This window comes from Rhipicephalus microplus, chromosome 5, assembly GCF_043290135.1.
Source record: "Rhipicephalus microplus isolate Deutch F79 chromosome 5, USDA_Rmic, whole genome shotgun sequence".
Classification (NCBI taxonomy): Eukaryota; Metazoa; Arthropoda; class Arachnida; order Ixodida; family Ixodidae; genus Rhipicephalus; species Rhipicephalus microplus.
Genome location: NC_134704.1, coordinates 83,128,874 through 83,152,714, shown reverse-complemented (window position 1 = coordinate 83,152,714; position 23,841 = coordinate 83,128,874). Strand labels below are relative to the sequence as shown.

Sequence of the window (23,841 nt, the reverse complement as noted above, 5' to 3'; positions counted from 1 at the left end):
GCATTTTCAGAAAGTTTCAAAACCTTGTCCGGAAGACTTAAAGTTATAGTAACAACTACTGCGCAATAAAGCGGAATTCTTCCTTTAGGGTGCGAGGTCACCTACGGCACACTTTCGTTTCTCAGGCTCACGTAAATTGTTTGCCGTGAACTTTCTTGTTAATTTTTAAAGTTAATTAGGTCGTCGGGGTTCATTTTTAACGGATGTGACAGTTGACTTGAGCTGGCATAAATCAAGGACGTCAGTCTCAAAGAGCCACCAATATTTCTGACGCTCAACCATATATTTATAGTTCTTTCAAAACTCCCTAAAACTCGTGTGTGAATTTAGGTGGCGCGTCGTGAGTGTAAAAAAGCTGTTTATAACTATAAAGTAGCCCCTGCGCTAAGCGCCTCAAGTTCAGTCGTTCATAATCTGAAGTTGAAGCCTATAGACATGAAGCCCTCGGAGGCAAACTTCCAGAACTGAGAAAGTGACGAAATTTTGTTAGGTATCAAGATTTCCGTGAACGTGCCCTCAAGGGATAGTAAGCCCATCGGCTCGTGTAACTCCCATCAACCAGCAGACGCGTCGGTGCAGATGCAGCCAAGGAAGATCCCCAAACTTTCATAGGTGGCGCGAAAACATCGACCAAGGCTACCGTCAGAGTGTTCGGGCTAGCTAGATGACGTTAATTAAATCCAGGGCGGCCTTTAATCACCATATACTGACCGCGACGGTGTCCCCACGCGATATGGCCTCGCCTCTCTGGAGTGTTCTGACACTGCGTGCAAGGGGTTATTAAATTTGTCTCTCACACGAGCTCATGGCGGCGTCGTGTAGCGAGCGATCCCGATAAATGAGCCGTGACAGCGTCCAAGCGTAGCGCAACGACGGTGGAATAGCCATGCGTCCGCTCCCGGCTTCAGATGTGCCTCGGGCCATCTGCGGCCGCGACCGTTCATTAAGTGGCCGAGCGAACTCTTGAGAGCAAGACATCTTGGGGGACCAAGCTGTAGTATCGCTCGATACCACACGAAGCATTTCCGATGTTGGGATGGTGCGCTGACAGCGAGCGTGCGTGGATTTTGACAGGACTACTACTTCGTATACCAGTTGTGTAAGAACGACTGGCATGATCACTAGGAGGTGGTTCCGTCATACCTAAATCATATTTTCAGTGCAGATGGCATTTTCCTCTTTCAAAACTACTGTATACGTGCCGCGGTAGGAAGGTTTTGATACCAGGGTAAAACGTCTCGCTCATTCTAAACAGTTGCTTGAAGTTTCCTTCGCTCAATCATCAGCATGACTTCCAATCAGTGGTTTCAGTAAATGAAGTTGTCCTGGAACAAATGCGGAATATCCTCGTTTCACTCTGCTGCCAATTATTGCGCAGTGATTCTGTTACCCATTGCTGATGCGTGTTGGACCTAAAACTTGGGCTAGGAGACTCCAGGGGTTTTAAATAGAGGATAAGTATAATAAAATATTCAGTATGCCCCACTTGGTGGACACTGAATAAACGGCGCAACTGGTGGCGTGCAATGGGATTGAATGAAGTGAAATAAAGGGGAATGAAGTGGGTTGAATCAAGTTGGATGAAGTGGAATTGGCGTGGCACGAAGTGAATGAATGCGATCGAAGGAGTGGCGGGAGCAGTAGTGAAAATAGTGGTGAGTTGTGGAAGTAGACAACAGTAGGAAGCGTTGAACTTGCCGATAGTAGAATTTACAAACAGAAAGGGAATAAATACTACTACAATATCCTCATTACGATGGTCCCCGGGTATGAAAACTTCGACCAAAAACAGCTTCAATGTTAGCATTCGCAGGCGTAGACTCCTTTGCCTCAAACTGCGCTCCAGTGCATTGCTTCCCCTGCTTACTTCAGCCTGTGACAAGAACAGTTCTACTCTTGCAGTTTATGCTTCACGAAGGCACTCAATCAGAGTGCAAAAGGAAAAAAAACTGACATGAGACAAGTTAAACGCACAAATAGAAATTACGTGCTGCAATCTTTCATAATGTTTCACTTGCACGTGCCACCTTGTCCTTACTCGTCTCGCAACGACTACTCTCGAGCGACAGCCGAAGCTCCACTTAAGCCAGAGCGACTGCTTCATTCAGATGCATTGAGGATTATCATCAACGAGATTATCCATGACAATCAGATGAAAACCGGTTCGTAGAGAGTGGGAAAAAAAGAAAGCGAGACAGTTTATTTCATTCACAATTATAATAAAGCCAGCAGAATTAGGGGAATACGGATACTACATAATTATGAAATTTGTTACATAATTACGTATATACAAAATTTTATAATTTTGTTTACTCGCAGTAAAGAAATGATTAAGAAAGAATATTAACGTGTCTTCAGGTGTTTTAGACACCCACGCCTGTGCATTTCACTTGCGATGCCACTGAGCTACCAAGGTGCTGTTTTTGAGTGACATTTCTTATGAATGTGTGATTACTCGTACTAGCAGTGAATACCAGATTGGTAGGCAACGCCACTCCTCAAAACCATGATGGAGCGTAGAGTACATTTCGTAAACCATGTGTGTCCCAAAGAATATACGTGTAGCGCTCGAGCGAAGACGACCATCTCATAAACCACTTTCGTGGCAGTGGGGACGAGTCGTTCGGGTGAAGGTGACCATCGAATAAACCACTCGTGTGGCCATGGAGGCAAACTTCCCGGGTGAAGGCGGCCATCGAATAATTCACTGTTGTACCCAGGGGTAAGAAGTGCTCGGGGGAAGGCGACCATTTTTTAAACCACTGCTGTCGGCATAAGGGGCAACTGCTTGGGTGGGGGCAATCATCAAATAAACCACTGGCGTGACCATGGGGTGAACTGCTTCGGTGAAGGTGACCATCAAATGAATCACTAGCGTGGCCATGAGGTTTTAACCCCATCAGATTTTTTAAAAATTTTGCATGCTTATTTCTAAAGTTTATGTGCACATATGAATGCACGTAAGAATATAAAATAAGAGATAGCTGACGCCTTCCCCTCAACTCCTGAACATTTCCTGGCTACACCTTGCAATTAAGCTTCATAATTCACACACGATAGTTTAACAGCTGCCAGATTCGAGACGGTAGCAATGTAAATAACGCGACCATGGAACCAAAGAACTCATTTTTTTATTTGACGTTTCTCCGAACCGTGCCTCATTTATTTTTGTTTTCAATCATCCGATTTTTATAAAGCCGCGGTAGCGCACATTGGTGAAACGTCGTTCGGAGCCACTGTCCGTCGCATCTGACGTCACGCTTTATTCTGCGACAGTCTAGACACGTCTCCCTTTACGACTACTGCAGCGTCGTGCATTATTCAGCGCTTGCACGACCGGTGTTTTCCGCCGGAACTCCAAACAGAGGCAGTCTCCGCCAGTTTTGGCGACATCCATCTCAGTCACATTTAAATAAGAAAGGACCACGCCTTCTCATTATGACCGGGTCTGTAGAAACTCCTGCATCCAAACGCGCTAATTATATTGAAAGCACTCCGTAAAAATGTCCCGTAAGCGTTTTTCTATATCGCTCTTCTAGAAAACGTACGGTGATGGCAGCCGCCTCTTCTCTTCTTTCCCACGCAATACCCAGAGGGCATACACGGTACAGAGAGTGGAACTGTTCGGCGGAAAGAATTTAAGCATGCAGTAAAAAAAAAATTGAGGATGCTGATTCAGGAAGAAGCGGCAACGAGAGGGACACTAGTTGAACTTGGCAAACATTGGACAGTGATGGACGATGCGCAGTGCACTGAACTTAAAACGAGGTAAGCGTACATGGAGGGAGATAGTCGGCGCCAGCGCTCACCTTCCGTGGGGAAGCACGCTTCCCGAAGTCCCGCGGCGATAGCTCCCCATGGGGATTGCAGGCGCGTGATCTGCAGTCTGGGCGAGCGTACGCTGGTGGAGCAGTCGCTGGAGTGGTGGTGCTCATAAAACGGCATGATGGCTTTATGACTTTTTGCTTCTTCTTCTTTAAGTATTACTATACTTTTTAGCGCTCCTTAGCAACTGAGGCGCATGATGTGATTGGCGAAGGTAAATGGTGCATACTTAACCACTTCACCTTTTCTGGCCACACCCGCGAATTGATATTCCCCAATGGCTGAGAATTTCGTTTTCGGCGCACGGTCTCGGGTGATGTCTCAATGAGAAGTTCCAGAGAGTTAAAAAGATAAGCATATTAGGGCTATTGAAAACAATGCAACGGCGGATGAAAATTTGGTTCCTCCTTTTAAGATGAGGCCTCACCATCGCCGTTGTTGTGCCGCGTAAATCGAGTTCATAAAAGGTAGTCTTGTTTGCGTTTTATTTGTTTATTAGGCATCGAAACCATACCTGTCACCTCAAAGTACTACAGTATCCATGTTTTAACGCCGTTTGAAGATTCGGATGAGTTGTTACTAGGAAGAGAGAGAAAGAACGTTGGTGAAAGAACGACAGCGATATCGGGAAGTTTACGACAAGCGGTTTGCTACCTTAGGCACTAAAACATAATGGCGGAGCATAAAAGATGCAGAAATGTGAGAGAGAAGGACAACACGTAATTCAGTACACACATGGACACCGTCCGTCACTCTTGCGTGATGCGCGACAGCACTGTCGTAGCTGCTTGGCCAAGTTGAAAGCTTCAGCTCGAAAGCTTCAGCAGTGACTTAATCAGTTTTCAGGTGCGATGTCTTTAGTCGGTGACACGTAAGAATAGCTTTAACAGATATTTGTCTAATAAAAGCGCCATGACGTGGTCGCCGAAAAATGGTGATTTTCAGTGAAAACTAGAAGCAGTGGGTCGATTGTGCCTATACGGATTTCAAAAGCGGGCTGCAAAAAATATTTTATGACAAATCAAGTCGGAAACGTTGCTGGCTTTATAGACCTTGCCAACCACTGGCGACTGCCATTTTGTCATGGTCTGTGTGACACCATGTGCAGCAAGGAGCGTAGCTGACGTCTCCTACCGAAGTTCCAGCCGCTACAAATCGTTTAGTTTCAGTGGCAAGCTGAATGAAGCAAGGAAGAATATCTCAATTTCGCGTGCCGCTGACCACGGAGCAATACGTTGGCCGGTGGGGGTGGTGGTGAAAAACGTTCATTGTAACTATTTAGAAGTGAGAAACTTGTGAACTCTAAAAGGAGTCCTTTGTCCGGGACCCCTGTGGCTTCTGCGGTGGCACACGTCCTGGCCAGGGCTTTTTGACCCTCCAAGGCCAAGCAGCCGAGCAGGGCAGCCTACCAGCTCTCTCGAATAGGGGTTGAAGGGGTAGTGATTGGGGGGACCGCCGGGTTAAACGGGCACGCCCACATCACATGAAAAAAATACCCGCAAGCGGATGATCACAGTGTGCGCATTAACTGGAGAAAGCCAGAATAAAATGCCTGAGTATTGCCATCCACAACAATGTCTTTGCGTATAGGCGTACGAACCAGTGCTCCTCCACTTTATTCAGGCCCGTTGCCCGGGGCGGAAATCAAAGCCTGTTCGATTTGTACATCGCTGTGATCTCGCGAAAGAAGGTGGCCGGATTAGGTTGCAGGAATGCAGACGCTAACACAGCTAGCTATTATTATGTCGCGGCTCACCAGCGCACCAGTGTTTACAGACTTTCAGGCCACTCGCGCGTTTATAAAAACACAAAAGTATAAGTCAAGCGCATGTCCATGGAAACTCAACTTTGGCCAGCTTATTTGTGAATGCTCAAATGCCCAACCCACATAAGACCTATTTTGATAGAAAATTGCGTGTCGTGACCCTTTTAACAAGGTGCACTAGAACGGAGGCCAATGGCTATCTCTGAATACTACGCAGCGCAGTGGACAGTCGCACCAAATGTGGTGTCGCATTTCATATATTTTCTAGCTGGCTAGTCGTAAGCGTCTCTTCTCGCAAGCCCGTGTTGGTGCCGGCGAAACCACCGGCACCATTGTCAGCACCATTCCCTGCGAGAGTGGAGGGGCGAGTGGCCCGTGTAGTCACGGCCCCATCGCATTGATAAACTCCTCATAAATTCACGTTGAGCAAGCGTAGGTGTTTGACTAATAAAAAACTTTCAAGTATACAGATTCTGTCAGATATATATCCGCCGGGAATGAAATGCACTGCTGTGATACCCTTTTAGAACACAGTAATATTAGAAACTTTTTTGAGTGCAACGCTTGTTCTGCGCGTGTAGAAGCGATACTGAGTATTTTGTTCGTTGTGTGTATACATCAAGCACATTTGCAATACGTGCCATGTACAGATATTGAGTGGATATACAGCGCAGTAGTCATAACACTTGTCTTCCAACCGTAAGCATTTGCACCTGTTCAAACCCCACCTTGGCAAGTAAACATGTGCTGTTTTATTTATTTTCGAAGTCACCCCGTCCTCCTTTATTTACTAGTCCTGCTCGCGGATGTTCGCCTGGCTTTCCCTTTCCTTCTTAGGAGGTTCCATTTTTCAGCCTTAATGAAAACAAAAATATAATGAAGCCACGGAAAGCAGGGGACATTTTTTTGCACTGTTTTAAATACATCGTAGTAATTGCTATATAGATAACAATTACAACAAGGTCACTCCGAAGGGATCATATGCAGATACAAGGTTGCTCCGAAAGCTGCAGGGATTGACCCTGCAGGCTTTGTAGTTGTGACATTAGAATCTGCAACGAGCCCTAAAAATTTCATTCGTTCCTTCTTTCCCCTTGGACGAGCGATGGGTTCTCACTGCGCTGGCATCCACACGCATGATAGCGACAACACATCATAAAGTGTATTGGGTGACGACGTCATGTAATTTCGAAATATTTTTCTGAGACCAGCAATGGTAACATAAAGCAAATGTATCAAAAACTACAACAATATTACAAGACAACGACCAAGTATGTGGTTTGTATATAAAAGCGTAAGCACTCCAGGCTCTATTTCCCGCGCCCTATTTGACCTGTTTTGCCAAGGCTCGCAGTGGTCGGAAGCGTATGTAAGGGGGGCTGAGTCGGTTCTCTCAGGGTGCAGGTGGGGAATTGCCCATCGAGGCTAACGCTCTTTCTTTTTTTGCTCTCTTCCTTCCTCCCTAATGAATGAGCCTCTGGGAGTTCTCGGTTCCAGATGGAGACCGTAATTGCGTTACAAAGAAACGCTTTCAAGATTTCCTGTCTCAGATTTGGGAAAAGAGCAGTGAAGAAGAAAAAGAAGTAGAAGCGAAAAAGAAAGAAGGGAGTGAGAAAGGTTAGAGATGGGAAAACTGAGGTTGCCGTCTAGTGCGTGAAAAGCTTTGCGGAGTCTGTCTCGAGTTTAAAACCCATCCCTGTCGGTGCTGTTTATCGCGGAGCGTTTGGCACGTGAGCCGGTGAAGTACTGTTTGCGTTAAAACAACACTGAGCGAACATGGTGGCCTTGAATGTAACGATAGTCAGTAAGGGTGGCGTGCAAATAAATGAAAGGGGGGGGGGAGGGGGCATGGGAAGTTTTGGCAACAAGTGAGTGAGGGCGGAGCTCAATCGATAATGTAAATTAGAAAAGCAAAGGCATGTAGTCGAACCCGCTATTTTGTCATCTGTGAATCTTCTTTCGTTAGTTGAACTTAAGAGTTGTCCTGCCTCGTCAGTACACTCCTTTTGTATCTATTTCCGTTGCTCCGTCAGATTACCATTAGGCTACATGTTGGCGAAAACGGTAATGCGTCTCTGAACGCAAGCGTATGATGTCTCATACGATGTTGCAAGAACTAAGCTGGTCCTTTGATGCGCCACTTGCTTTGTGTACCCGGCCTTCCTCATACTTGTACGCGACTGCCGATGGCCAAACAGGCAGCAAAATGCACGATAAAACGAGGCCACGTATAACACTGCGCTATATAGAATGTCTTTTTCTGAGGCACAATAATAATGAGATGATCCGACAATCAGGCCAAGGAAGGTGTCGGGGATGTTATCACAAGTAACTGTAATGTAAATGTGAAGAAAGAAAACTGGACTATTTGAAGATTGGCCACCGGCAGAGACCGTACCTTGTGTTAACTTAGTTTACACTATGGGGCACTGGGAAAGAAATTGTTCGTAAATTTTTCACAATAAGGACAACTCTTCTGTACAGATACTAAAAAAAATGTGAGAAATGGACGCAAAGCTAAATTACAAATAGCGAGGCCAGAAAAAGCCAGACGTGGCTGCGGATCTGTCATCCTAAATCCGATCATGTGGCCTTCGAGTTTACATTCCTGCTCAAAAAGTTCAATATCCGTGCATTAAGCGAAATTTAACCAAGTCGGGCAAACGAGGGTTTATTAAGTTGTACAGTCGTCTTTACCTAATGCTCTCGCAAAAATACTGCAAAACTTGTGAATGTCCGTTCTTCAGCAGCACAAATTAAATGCCGGAACAACCAAGTACAACAGGCGACATGTTGCTGTGTTCTCGTTGCCTGGCCCTGTAAAAAGTGGGGCTTTGTGATATAGAACTGTTTACAACTTGACAAATTTAGTAATATAGAAACTCAGAGTTCATTCATAAGCATCTGCATAGTGTGAGACGTAATTAAAGGTACAGAAGAGGAAGCATTCAAAGACGACTGAAATGTATTGCGTGTTTTTTTTCAACTGTTAGATGGATATCTGGAGTTTAACGTCCCAAAGCCACCATATGATTATGAGAGACGCCCTAGTGGAGGGCTTCGGAAATTTCGACCACCTGGGGTTCTTTAACGTGCAACCAAATCTGAGCACACGGGCCTACAACATTTCCGCCTCCATCGGAAATGCAGCCGCCGCAGCCGGGATTCGATCCCGCGACCTGCGGGTCAGCAGCCGAGTACCTTAGCCACTGGACCACTGCGGCGGGGCTTTTTTCAACGGTCGAAAATTCATCTCGCAAAGTTCACGTATTCCGTCCTGCGAACTTCGATGACGAAGCATCCAAAAAAGAATATCCGCGACAACCAAGGATGAATTTTATTCGAAATATATGTTTTTCTTGTTGGTTCAAGAAATTCGATATATATCTCAGTGGGCCGTAGGAAATCGTAAGAATACGAACAATCGTTTGTGAAATACAACGCGGCCATCCTGCCTTTTCGGGATGATTTAAAGGGATAGAAATAAATATACTGTGGTCGTTAATTAGGCACATCTTTCTTCACACATGCTCTTCATCATGAGTGGTCTTCATCAGGTGTGGGAACTTTGCTTCCCTGTGTTCTGTGCCTCGGGTGTGGTCGCTTCATCGTGCCTTCCTTCACTGTTGCATAACATATTCTTTCTTTCTTTCTTTCTTTCTTTCTTTCTTTCTTTCTTTCTTTCTTTCTTTCTTTCTTTCTTTCTTTCTTTCTTTCTTTCTTTCTTTCTTTCTTTCTTTCTTTTTTTCTTTGTCTTTTTGAGCACAAAATCAAGTGCTATACCTTATATCTCGGCGCATGTCAGTGTGTATGTGTGTTTATAAATAAAAACGAAAGTGTGTGTGTGTGTGTGTGTTCAGTAGTACGTGTCTCTATTTGGCAAACCTAGCCTGCGTCCCCTGGCTACAATAAGCCATTTCAGCGTTTTGCACAGGACAAACGTTTCAGGACAAGAAAACTGACAATAAAAGAAGCAGCAGCAACAACAAAGACAACAGCAAATACGACATAAACAGACCCAGACAAGACGTTACGCTAAAAAAAAGAGGAAGGAAGACTGAAAAAGAACAAGCTGGAATGAGAGAGAGGCTGTAACTAAGGGATAAGTAAAGCACCACTTGTCTCTGGTTTTCGCGAACAACACGCCGCGCGCGTTTCCACGATCGATTATCGATCCCAGTTTGACAGCTTTCACAATTTACGGCCTTCTCGGTGACACTCACAGCGTCCCCCATTACTCTCGTTACAAAACAGCCCGCCTATCCGAATTCTCACGGCCACAGCCGCTAAGTTGGAACAAGCCACCAACGGTTAGAAATACAAGGCTGTTTTTTTCCCTCATCTAACACAAGGATAAGTAAAATGTTTCAAAAAGTGAGCGTGGAAGCTGCTAAGCGCGTGTCTGTCGGTGAATCTCACTTTTTTTTAATTTTTCTGATGTGCTATATATGCGGGACCTAATTTTTTTATTATTTTTGGCGCTAGTCTTAGGTTAGGCGGAAAATAAGTTACCTGTTTTCTCGGCGTACAACGAATGAAATCGGTGCGACAGCTTGGCGTTTCTCTACACGGTGCTTCCATGAAATGTGGCTCCTTTGTCGAAGCCCCACTCTCGTTTTATTTTAGCTGGCTAACTCTTGGAATGGAATCTTGGGGATTGTTTTTGGAAACTCCAACCATAGGACAGTTTAGGCCCTAAGATAGGGACCGTAAGAGCGGCTGGTAAAGTGAACGAAGCAGTGACAGATAGTCGCAGACGAATTCGGGATTACACGAGCGAAACTTGGAATGGCGGAGGTGTGACTCTTTGGCTCTCTTTTATTTTTGTCAGGACCTTGCTTGATGGCTCGCGTAGAAACAAATAAAAGCAGTCAAAGCTATTGTATAGCGCTCGTAATGAGAAAACAAAGACGATTCATGAAGACATACACAGAAACGTAGCCGCCACTAAGTGCGCATATATATATACACGTTAAACTTTGGAAGCTCTCAGCCAATTTTAGTATCATATTACCACAGACAGTTTGTCTTCCCGGCAGACCAATTAAGCGACGGTGAAAACGTGCACCAAACTAAAGCTGTTTCTTTCTGCTTGGAACCAGTGCTGTTATTTAAGGCCTCTGTTCAGGATGAACATCGCTGAGCTATGTGCGAAAGCTTGTTTTGGCGTAGGTGTCGCTTGAAACGGAATTAAATGTAGTTCTCAGAACTGCTATTGCGAATAACATCGCCATACTTGATGTAAATAAAAAGGAAAAGTGCCGAATGTTTGTGCTCCACTGCATTCCGACCCAAAGTTGAGATGTTATGCGATATTTGGCGGCTACCAGTAAGCCGATGAAAGGCTTTAGGGCAGTAGCTCTTCATGTCTTTCTTTCTCTCTTTCTTTCTTTCTTTCTTTCTTTCTTTCTTTCTTTCTTTCTTTCTTTCTTTCTTTCTTTCTTTCTTTCTTTCCTTATTTCTTTCTTTCTTTCTTTCTTTCGTTCGTTCTTTCTTTCTCTCTTTTTTCTTTCTTTCTTTTTTCTTTCTTCTTTCTTTCTTTCTTCCTCTCATTTTTTCTTCCTTTCACTCTTTCTTTCTTCTTTCATTCTTTCTTTCTTTCATTCTTTCTTTCTGTGCCAGCACAGAAAATGGAGCGAAGCAAAAGGCTAAAAGCCTGAACAAGGGCCTTTGCTCCAGATGCAGTAAGGCAGACAGGCAGTCATAGGAATTTTGCAGAATACAAATAAAAAATACAAAAATATACAAAATAAAAATACTAAAGGTACATGTGCAAATACTTTAACACATACAGCAATAAAAGTATAAAAGTAATATGTCTAGTATGCAAATATATACACAAAAATCGTAATGTTTTAGATGCCAATTATACTTTAGTTTCGATTTGTCATCGCTATTGCAAAAAATATACAAAAATAACAAAACACACATGGATGCTTGGGGTAAAAAACACAAGAAAAAAGAACATCAGATACTACATAGACAAAAAGGAAACATAAAGTGATAGTCAAGAAAATAAAATGTTGTTTTCAATCAGTACCATTCTGATCATTTGCTAGGAAAATGTGCAATTTATATCTAGTAGGCTGTCGATTTTGTTTAAAAACGTTGTTATCTGAAAAGATTAGTGTTGTTGTCCGTAGATCGTTGTAAGTACGAAAATCATGCAGAGAACCACGAGGATCCTGCGAACGATAGAGTCTATTGCGTTTTATGTACTGAAATAACTTAAAATAGCAAATCTGGCTTGCTTTCGGCATGCGATATTTCGAAAATAAAGATATTGTCCGCAAGTCACGTATGGAGCCACGAAAATCTTCAAAGATTCTCAGTACTTTTTTTTTTGCGGAATAACCAGTTTGAAATAGTTCGTTAGTGTTGTAGTCTTCCGCACAAGCACGCAGTAAGAAAGTCGTGAGTAGAAGAGTGTGTAATAAAGCATATTTTTAGCCACAGTTGTATGAGAGAATATAACTTTTATAAGGAGATACCTTTACTTAGTTTTGACATTAACTTCGCTATATGATCATTCCAAGATAAGTCTTTTTGAAACCAGACACCTAGGAACTTCTGGCTGTTAACTTGTTCTAATATATGGCCCTTGTTGCTAACAGTCATATGAAAGTTTCTTGGCTTTCTCTCTTGCCTGATAAGTAACGCCAACTTGCGCGTGTAGTCCATCACGTAGAGGCCATTCTGCTTGAGACTACCTGAAGTACGTAGATACGGAATGATGTGAGTTATATAATGATCTTATAAAAGTAAGCTTCATCCTGTTGGGTGAGGAGCAGGCACCGGCCTGATGCAGGATGTGATAACCCTTCCGAGAAAAAAACGGAACCTCGTGCACCACGATTCATTCATTCATTCATTCATTCATTCATTCATTCATTCATTCATTCATTCATTCATTTTCGCACACACTTATAAGCGTGCTGATTTATTCACTCGCATATTCATTTATTTCATTTAGTCAACCACCAATCATCTGGAGTAGCACGTCAAGGAAATAGACAAGAGAACATCTCGAGCTTTTCATTGAAACATTTCTCCCTCTCACTGACTTACACATGTCTCTGTTCACTCCCTCCCTCCCTCACTCATTCACTCACTCACTCTCTCACTCAACTCACTCACTCCGCTACTCACTCACCCACTCAATTCACTCACTCACTCTCTCACTCAACTCACTCACTCCCTCACACACTCGTCCACTCAATTCACTCACTCACTCACTCACTCACTCACTCACTCACTCACTCACTGATGTACACGTTCAGACAAGCAGTTTCCAGCATGGACTATAAACGCGTTGGCGGTACGCTAGCCCATTTGTGCACTGCACCTTTCACCTCTCGTGCCGTGGCCGCCGATGGGCTCGGCGAAGCGCCCGTGCGAGAGAACGGCGCGTCCGCTTTTCGCGCGTTACAAACTTATTGTCGCCAGTGCGCGTGTAGACGTGGATGCTAGCTAGCGCACATGCGCAAATTAGCTCGTTCTTCCTAATCAAACAGTGCCCGTAACTCCTCAACGCCGGCGCTGGCTCAGCGCCGAGGCCGCAAGGAAAACAGCCGCGGTGATGTTCGCAGCGGGCGTAAACGCAAACGAACGCTCGCATTAGCATGACGGCGCGCCGTGAGGCCCGCGGTTTTTGCACTCCTTCATAAACCTAATTAACCGCACGGTGCTCGTGCGGCACGACGACCTCCCCTGTTTTCAGTGTGCTGCTGCGCCTCCGTGTTCTACGTTGTTTCTCCAGGTGGGCTAGGTATGTTACTCGAACCACCGAAACGTTCGCCTCTTGCCTCGAGGGCCCCGTTTGCGCTACGCTGAAACCGAATGAGCAGTTTCTTTCACCCTCACAGGGCGCTGAAAGCGGAGGCAGTGTGGAAGGAGTCGTAGGCTTGAGCGCTGCCGCACCTGTTTTATTAGACCAGGCGTCAGGTAAGCTTTGCCAAAGGTGTCTATGGGTTATACTCATCTACCTCAAATGAACATATCATTTTGCGCAATACGTGTTGAGGTGCCTGTTTTTAAGGGGCTATAGCGACGGAGCTCCGACGTGTTCTGTTCAGTAAGCCTCCTTCATAAAGATCGTAAGGGACCATGAGGAAACACAGGCAAGGGTAGAGAGGGTGAGAAGGGAGGAAAAGAAGAGGGGGTTGACATTGCAAAAACATCATTAAAATAACCACGGAGACTACCTTAATAACCTTGCAATAAACATGTCTTCAAAGTATCGTCTGTTTTCGTTTTCGTTCTTTTTCGAAGAAAAAGATTTCAAAACTTTCTTATGTTATCTGTGCAAGCACGCTTCTTTCTTACATACAGGCTGCAACTGTGCAATATATTATTAGTGCATTTTTGCGTTGTTGTTTGTAACAACTGTTTACGCCAACATCTTGAAGGTGACCAAGGCAGCCTGAAGCTCATTGATCAGCTTTTTTTCCCTCTAATGTACTGCCACAACACTATTGTTGTAAATAAATCAATCAATGAAATGTAGACAGGTATGGCGTAGTAAAAGTGCGAGAAAGGGAAGCGATGGGGCGGAGGAGAAGAAGGAGAGAGTGTTAGAGCATCGCAGAACCATGTGTATGTCGGCCTACCCATGTGGAGTGTGGTAGAGCAAGTTGTGGGGAAGAGAGTGAGGATAAATAGGAGTGATATGAGGGTGAGAAGAAAATGGGAAGGGTAAATCATAGCATCAACAGTATAGCATAGGTGCGGGTAGTATAGTAATGTGAGTGGGAAAGGGTAGAGTGGGTGAAGAGAAGAAACGACAAGGGGAGAAGGTAGAGCATAGCGTAACCGTATATGTCACCGTAAAGCAAGAGTATAGGAAAGGAAGATGAGAGTGAGGAGCACAGATGTGAGGGTGACGTAGAGAGAATAAAGGGGAAGTGAAGTTAACATATCTTTGTATAGAAGAGGGCGGGAAATGGAATTGGAAGGTACGAGTAGTTATGTGAGGGGGATGCAAAGGGTAAGAAGGAAGAGAGGGGAAGTCACTGCATCGAAACACGTTATGTTCTTTTCCTGCCATGCATGCCGAGTGGTTTGCACGCTTTGAACGCCAGCGCTCTGATGCGAGCGCGAGCGTTGCCGAAGGACTCACTGAACGCGATCTTCGCTGAAAAAAAAAAAAGTCTCTGCTCCTCGCTTTCTGCAGATATTACCATGAGGGACACTTCAATTTCTTTAGTGTGTATTCTTTTTTATTTGCAATCCCCGCCACGTTGCATGTTTGAGTTACTTTAAGCCAGATACCTTCCATTCTCTGGTGGCATTAATGGATCTGTTGCCATTAAAGTTTCGAACGAATGCTGTTATGTACCGGTGATAATCTTCGCACTTTCGTTCACCAGACTCCTTTCGCGGGCTCGTCATACTTGCCGCTGGTTTACTGGCATTCTTCGCGCCAAATACTCAAAACTCAAATTACAAGCATTCGACAAGTGCACACGAGCGCATTATATAAGGCAGTTGTATACAATATGCCTCCAAGCACGTGGCAAGCCTTTCCTTCTTCTCAACACATATATATATATATTTTCAGGAATGTGGTACCTTAAGAAAGTAGTCAAAGAGCGAAATCTTTTTTCTTTCTTTCTTTCTTTCTTTCTTTCTTTCTTTCTTTCTTTCTTTCTTTCTTTCTTTCTTTCTTTCTTTCTTTCTTTCTTTCTTTCCTTCTTTTTTTCTGTTTTCTTTATTTTTCTTTCACTATCTCTCTATTTCTTTCTTTTCTTCTTTCTTACTTTCTTTCTTTCTCATCTCTTGACGCTCTCACTAGTCACACCCCGTTTCTTTGTCTCACAGACGCAATTCCGTATCGCGATGACGCTCTTCCTAATACCAACACTAACGGCCGATATAAAAGAAAACGTTACTTTAATTCAGAAGCATTTGATTCAGCGAAACACATTAGCGCTAGGTTGACCAAAGCGGCCAGTACCACGAAGTAGAAGTGCGTCATAAATCGCCTGCCCACCGAAGGTGACAGCAGTGAAACGTGGAAAGTAAAAGATAAACAAAAATCAAAACTATGGCCGCAGGAATAGAGAGTTTTAGTGTCGAGAATCAAAGACTGTAAGTTACAATGCTTGCAGGCACAGAACGAAAGAGAAAGAGAGCAGAGAGATGTAAAGCTAGCAGGTGCAGAAAGCTTGGAACGTGAGCAACGTTGTGCGGTATACTTCTCGAGGGCGCAGTTGTATACGAAAGGTGGTGCTGGTGGATGGTGGACGCTGAAAAGAAGGGGTTCTGCCAGGCTGGTTTAAGCGGTACCATGGGCGGGCGGGCAGCCGCGGAGGGCAGGAGCAAACGTGAGGCCTGTCTAGTGGGTCTTTGCCGTGCGTCCTCCATATTTACGACTTCCGATGGCCCGACCGAGAAGAATGGCCCGACGCACGGCTGTCCCGCAGTGCAGACAGCGAGCAAGAAATATGAAACTAACGGAGCCGCGGGCGCTTCGGTCAAAAGCTGTAATTTTCTCTCATTTATCGTTATATTACGCAAATAAATATTGAAATATGGGCACCCAGATATGGCGTTGTCTGCTCCCTCCTTTTTTTCCCTGGAAGCGAAGCTGAAATATATTTTGAGTCGGCATGACAATACAGCGGTCAAATGGAATGCTTTATGAAATGGCATTATAAAATGAAGCAGTGAAGCGATACGGAAGTCAGCTTTCCATTTTGATAAGGATAGAGAGAAAAAAAAACGCGGCAGAGGTAGATAGATAGATAGATAGATAGATAGATAGATAGACGGACAGACGGACAGACAGAGAGACAGACGGACAGACAGAGAGACAGACAGACAGACAGACAGACAGACAGACAGACAGACAGACAGATAGATAGATAGATAGATAGAGATAGATAGATAGATAGATAGATAGATAGATAGATAGATAGATAGATAGATAGATAGATAGATAGATAGATCACTGTATGACCTCCGGTGTCTTCAAAAAGACGTCATTCAACTGGACTCCACCGGGTAAGGCGTCAGCTGTGCGCCAGAGGTTATGGGATATCCCCGGGCCCGAAAAGCAATACTAACCGTCGCGTGGCGCAGTCCGAGTTATGAACGGTTGTTTTCCGGCACGTGCATCTGTCCTCTCGACTGCAGCGCCTGGGGAACTCTTTGATTATATGTTTATTACGTGCATCGAATCAATTCACGTGGCCCATCGTCGTCAAAGCGCATTCTCTGCGTGCCTCACTTCTCTGGTACTGTGCGTCCGCGAGATTGAGCGTCGCGACTGATGAAAACGGATGCCTTGTGGGTATGCGGAAAGCCCTTACGTTACGACAATCGTCACTCTGTGTGCCGGTGAAGCAAGAATCATTTCAGGTTTGATTGGGAGAGCAGATGTTGTATGCGTTTCCCTTACCAATGTTGCGGCATCGGCGGGAGAGCGAAGAGTGAGAAGTTGTGGATGTAACGGCCTTGACGAAAGCGAGTGCTGTCAGGAAAGAGGCTAACCCCCGTATTCTAGAACGCCCCTTCACTCAACGCTTCACCTTCACTTCAGTAAGCTGATGGAAGCGCCATCGCTAGGTCAGGCAAATCACTGCATATCAGCGATAATGTGGTGCGATTCTCGAGCAGCGCAGCGTTATTTTCAGCGGAGCAGCGGCGCAGTGCTCAACTTGGTCAAGTGAAGGGTGAAAGTCGAGTCGATGAGCGTATGTGAATACGGGGGTCAGAGACTGGAACAACTACGCCCAACGTGGAAGCTGAATATTTTACTGTTGCTCTATTCACCTGGAAGAGAAAAGAGAAAAATGTTCGTCCATTTCTTCTGTTTGTTCTGGTTTGTCTGCGCATTTATTAACTACATCGTTCGACTCTACGTTTATTCGGTATCATTAGGCGCCAAAATTTTAATTAGTATAAATTCGTTTGCTGAGACAGGTGAAGTTGTTCGCTTGGAAGCTCAAAGAATGAAAATATTCGGTATGTAAATGAAAGTATTGCTACTAAAGTCACTAATTGACATATCTTTCTGCGATCACTTAGCATTTTTTTCTTGTTCTCTGCAAGTGCTGCTTCATAATTAACGGTTCATTTTACTGCCGATCAGCATACCCTTCTCGGTAGAACAGCGGTTGCGGATCTCCGAGCCGACCCAAAGGTAGCCCGTTCGACCCTAGCCGCGGCGATCGCATTTCGGTGGATAGTGAAATGCTAGAGGATCTTCCTCTGTACAATAGCAGTGCACGTTGAAGAAAATCCGACAATCTAAATTTCCAGAGCCCAGCACTACGTGCTTCATATTCATATTCATGTCGAGGTTTAGGAACGTAAAACCCCAGGTATAATTGTTATTACTGCTGGTCGTTGTTGGCTTGTGCGTTCAGGCGGGCTAATATTGCTTGCACATTGGAAGCATTGCACTTACTGACCGTACAGCTCACACTTCATGGAATTTTTTCCCCTGCAAAGCCACAAGACATGTTTGTGTGTGTGAGAGAGAAAGAAAGTGTAAAAAAAAAACCTGCGCTTGACAAGGGCAAGCAGTGACGGCAGCAAAATCAAGAACTTAGTCTAAAACAACAACAACAACAAACGAGACGACTTTTTCTGCAAAAAACAAAAAATAATTCTGGTAGCCGTAGCCCACTTCGGAGAGGCACCAACTGAGCCGTGGTAGCAAGGCTGGCAAACAAGCCCTCCCGAGTGCAAACAACCGAACCACGCCGCACGTGTCCCAATTACAAGCGCCCCATCAACGCCCAGTGAAAGTCGTTGATTTCCCGCTTCCTACTCGCCGTGTTCTCGTAGAAAGCTCTCACTTCGTATGCGTAAGCAAGTAAACGGTTAATTAGACGGACCAGTACTAAAATTACCTGCAGCCATGAACATTAAATTTTTTTAGGCGTTGTATACGTGCGCCTACCTTCGCGCTTTATAGGACAGTGGTTGGTTTAGATGATGATGATGATGCCTCCACTATGGCTCTTGCCTACTCAGGGGGATTGGCCAAGAATTGAGGATATGAAATTTAAGGCCCTTCAAATGACACGTGCACACTACATTTTTTAAACAATTATAGTGTTGTTGTTGATGATGATGATTGAAATGATGACGAAGAAAGATATATTTTTTTCTGAGGTGAGAAACAAAAAGGACTGCAGTCATGAAGAGTATGCCGGGGCGAAAAACTTAACCATCGTCATGTTGAGGAGGCAGTGATGATGGTAGTGAAGTGCATGATTGATTTGATTTTGTGGGGTTTAACGTCCCAAAACCACTATTTGATTATGAGAGACGCCGTAGTGGAGGGCTGCGGAAATTTCGACCACCTGGGGTTCTTTAACGGGCACCCAAATCTGAGTACACGGGCCTACAACATTTCCGCCTCCATCGGAAATGCAGCTGCCACAGCCGGAATTTGATCCCGCGACCTGCGGGTCAGCAGCCGAGTACCTTAGCCACTAGACCACCGTGGCGGGGCTAGTGAAGTGCATGTTGTGGATGAAAATGAAGAAAAATTGGTCATGATAGACGATAATCGTCGTCATCATCATCAACCTTCGAAGGAAAAAATCTTGATTTTCTCAATTTTAGTCATATTATCCACGAACTGTGATTGGATACACCGGACACGCATAACTATTGCCTGCCTGAATAATATAGAGAATAATTCAAATTAGCTTCGTACCTTAGCATTCGACCACCTTATTAGCATTCGACACCTGACTGACGGCAGGTGGTCGAATGAAAAACGTGTTACTGGACTTTAACTGGACGCAACAACAGACCACACCATTGAGGCTCTCAGAATTGTGCATTGACGTAGGCTTATGTTCAAGGCTGTTTGATTGGACCCACCGAGTAAGAATATAAATTTTTTATGATCACTGTCACTTGTCATATATATATATATATATATATATATATATATATATATATATATATATATATATATATATATATATATATGTGTGTGTGTGTGTGTGTGTGTGATTCTTTGTCGCTTTCTTAAGTGACCAAAAGCAGATTAAGAAACTGTTCCAAGGAAATGTCAATCTGCCTTTTCTCTTATAAATTTGCTGTTATTTCTTTCGCTGGCTGTTATAAATGTCGAACATGATTGTATTCTATGCCGTGCCACCTAGCAACAGGCTCGCTTACATAATAGTGGTGTACTGTGCTTTCTTCTTGCGCCTGCAGGGCTCGGCGACTCTCTTCAAAGGAATTCGGCTGACCATGCCGTTAACCAGCGCAGCGCAAGAGATGTCCAACCGGCCAGATCAACCACGCTCAACAACAGACTACGCAAGATGCTCGTTGAGGTCAGTGCAACGTTGCGTTCGTTTAAAACGTTCAAGTGCTTAAATAACTTCGGCGTACACCGGCTGCTCTGAAACGATGAGTGAGACTACATGTCTCACCACGAACGTTTTAAGGACCGCCGTATATTTTATGTACGTCAAACTACTAAAGTCAACAAATATGAACAGTCGCAGTTGTACGGAGCAAACCAGGCTGGTGAAATTGGCAGCCGAATTTCGTATGCTTCTCACACCTGCCACATGTAAAGGCGTCCGTTTCGGCCAATTGCAGCCGAATCATGGGCGCAAGCTGGCTGTTGTGAATATGTGTTTCATAGAAATGCACAGGTTTTAGGGGCGAAGCTCCTTAGGGCGTGGGCTGTGCGTCCCCTGTAGCCTGTATGTAGCCACCTCTAGTTTAGTTCTTGCAGTGTTCACTAGATGGCGGTACCGTCTCCTGTATGTAGCCACCTCTCGTTTAGTTCTTGTAGTGTTTACTAGATGGTGGTACTTGTAGCTGATGATGAAAAGATGCAAGATGTTATAAACTAGAAAGCGGTACTTGTAGTTGATGAAAGACGCGAGATCTTATAAAATAGGAATGATGTCACATATGGCGCGTGTCATTGGTTGAAGGCAATCGTTCGATTTAGTGCGACGACGTACGCTAGGGGGAGCGTTGTAATAAAATCCGTTCGCTGTTGGCGCGCGCTCGGAGTCGCCGGATGGATAAGGCTGCACAGCGGAGAGAGCGCAAGGCGGCAGCAGCGCGCGCTCGCAGACAGAATCCCGATGTGCGAGCGCGCGAGGCAAGGGACATCGCAAGCCATCCATCGTCTAAGAACAAATAAAAGTTGATTTGTGTATATACACACACAGCGTTTCTCACGTCTTTACATGATGATCGACTGAGCGAATTACACGGAAGATTCACAGTTTACCGATGAATCCCTCCGGAGCTTCGCCCATTCATCATCATTCACCCCGTGAATATGCCGTAATTTTTTTGTATTGATGGTGGTTGGGGGGGGGGGGGGGGGCTGAGGTTTCACCTTCTAGCCTACCACCCTTTGCCACCCTCCCTCCCAAATTCCTCCTATTGAAGCCCCTACAATGAGAATTCATTGCAAGGTTGAGGTACTTGAAGTAGGGAGCGGTGGGCAACCACTCCCTCCTCCCATGGGCGCATGCCTTAAACGCCACGGGGATCTACTGGTTAAGGTTCCCTGCTGCTGACCTGAAGGGGTGGGATCAAATAACGGCCGCGGCGAGAGTGCTTGAGGCCTGTGTGCTCAGATATAGGCGGACGTTGAAGAACCGAAAGCGGTAGAGATTTCCACAGCACTCCAGCATGGCGTCTCTCAAAACCATTTATCGTTGTTTTGGGACGTTAAACCACGACAATAATTATACACAAACTTTATCGTTACGTACAGAACAACCATTCTACTGTAATGTTTTCTTCTCTTTTTTTGGTTGTGAAGTCGTGCAAGCTTTGCCATCTTTTTTCTTTTACAAGAATTGCTGAACTTTTCTCCTTCTTTCGAGCAAAGCTGCTTCTCGTGAAATAAACGTGCCTTTTCGTTCAGGAAACGAGGTATGGTACAGGATACTTGTATGTCTTTTTTTGTGATAAAAGCGCGTGAACGCTACTTGAGTCTCGGCATGCTAGGCGCTACGCAGCAACTATCCACCATGCTTCTCTAGACCACCGCACATCAGCCATGCAGCTGGGCCACTGAAACCATGTGTATCAGGTTCTGCACCGATAACAACGTAATGTAAACTGGGTGTAGAGGGAGGAAAGGTGCGTGGCTTCTCGAGCGCAGCTCCGCTGGTTTTAGATAAGAAACGTTTTCGGCATCCCGGTCGGGCACACCACATGGTACGAATGGCGCAGAGGTTTTGCAAGAAAGAGTTGATACGTAATGGCATAAAATGCAACGCCGACTTAGGTGTTGTATAAAAATACAGAGACGTGTGGTTTATTTAGCACTATGCAAAGAATCCTTCAATTGGCGAGAATGCGTCATCGCCAAGCGGTGGCGGTGTGAGAGCTTCAGGTATGAGCAGAGCCCACACGCACTGGCTTGCAGTCGGGAGCACATAGAGATAAGCGAAATTCGAAGCGTCAGTGAAATCTGAAGAAGCGTGCTTCCGTTTATCTCTGTTCTCTTCTTCCGTGCTTTCTGCTGAACTCAGCAGTGTTATAGCGCTCAATTCTTTTCGCAAGAGCTCACTCACGGCATGTGGCGGCACAGTCAGCAGTACAGGGACGACGCAAGACGATACCCGAGTCACGCCAGGCTCAGGCACGGCACGTTGTCGAGTCCCTTCTTGAAGAATGGCCAGCAATATCTCCTCCTGCTCGATCTTGCGTTGCCTTTTATATGTGCCCTCAATTCTATCAGCTACCAGCCTCGTTGGCTGGTAATTCTTTCTGCTTTGACGTCTTACGTGCCCCGAAATAGTATAGCGACTAACCGCCGGCGAGAAAGGAGGAGGTTATCTGCCTGCAGATTTGTCCCGTATTTCGTACAAAAATCATGAAAATAATTGGTGATTGACTGCTACCTGATCAATACAATTATTTTGTATTAGCACTTGATAGAGTGCTTAAAGGCACTGAAAACCACTATTTATGGTGCCATTTTTTTGAGCGTAGCGGAAAGCTTACTGGTAAGTGTGTCTAATCACGGAATGATGAAGTGGAAAACGCCGCGAAACCTTTGTAATCAAAATTTTCATATCTATAGTGAACAGCAAGTCTTTACTCACATGCTGCTAACAGTTAGCGCGAGACTGGTTCGGGGTCAAGCGTGGTAGTTTGCTGCGCATGCGTGCATTCCACGCGCATACGCCGTGGCTCGACTTGGTCGACTGGTGGCCGCAACGGCAGCGCCGCTTTTCACCGAGCAACTTCTTGTACGTCGTAAGCAGCGCATATTTGAGCGGGGCTGCATAATAATATACACACTCCAACTCTTAGATTTGCGCGCATGACAGCCTCAAGATATACGCGGCTACGTAAAAGATAGTGATCGACTCCATATTTTATAATCCAGCTTCAATTCTCCTCCACTAGGTAGCACCGCATGATGGTTTTTGCTACTTTTAGGTACGATTTAAAAATAGAGATCCTACTCACAATGCGAGAAAAACGTCGGTATCTGAGACTATATTTCATGGTCCTTTCATTTCTACTAGAATCTACATTTTCTGCCCAGTTGTTCCCCCTTTGTTACGCGCTTTCGCTTCGTCAAGAGGTTCCCTATTTTTTTTTCTTTTAAGATAAAGCAGTGTTTGTTCTTTTTTCCTATGGAAAAAAGAACAAACATTATTATGGGTTGCGACAAAGAAGTAGCATTTTTATTGTTATAGTAACGTTTATATCTCTCTCGACTTCTTCCAGTTTATGCACGATTATTCGTACTCTTGAATAATCGCGTATAAACTGGAAGAAGGTAAGAGAGATATAAACGTTACTATAACAATAAAAATGCTACCCAGACATAAGGTATTGGTCATTCTGAAGCGCCAGAAAACAGGACCTACGCGCAATGAATCACTGAGTGCGCATTCCCCAGTTACGTTTGCAGCCCACTCGACAATACGGGCCAACCAACCAGTTTGGACGGCAGTTTTGGATCAGCTTGCTCAACTGACGGCCCGCATACAGGATTGCTTGAATCATGGCTAAATCTCTGCAGCAGCTGCCACGTGACTGAATTATTTAATGGAATAGTCGAGGCTTAAGCTCAAAGTTAGGAGAAATTAAAAGCAAGCTTGAGTACAACAAGCTACATGTATGGGCGCTACTTATTGAAGAGCATAATAAGCTGTGCTTTTTGTATTATTTTAATGCGTATCATAAACCGTCCATTACAGATAGGCGTGCTACGACTATGGGGTCAACTCCGGGAAAAGCCACAGTGTATGTGTCATCGCGTATTCCTCATACAA

General features: G+C 44.8%; 1 protein-coding gene across 1 annotated transcript in view; it reads left to right on the top strand.

Moving 5' to 3' along the window:
• LOC142817849 (cadherin-like and PC-esterase domain-containing protein 1) overlaps window positions 1-23,841 on the top strand; it is a 226,033-nt gene that overhangs the window by 102,519 nt on the left and 99,673 nt on the right. Inside the window, exon 4 of the mRNA XM_075895727.1 lies at window positions 19,778-19,899. Coding sequence (XP_075751842.1) covers window positions 19,778-19,899 — 122 coding nt within the window. The remainder of the gene's footprint in view (window positions 1-19,777; window positions 19,900-23,841) is intronic.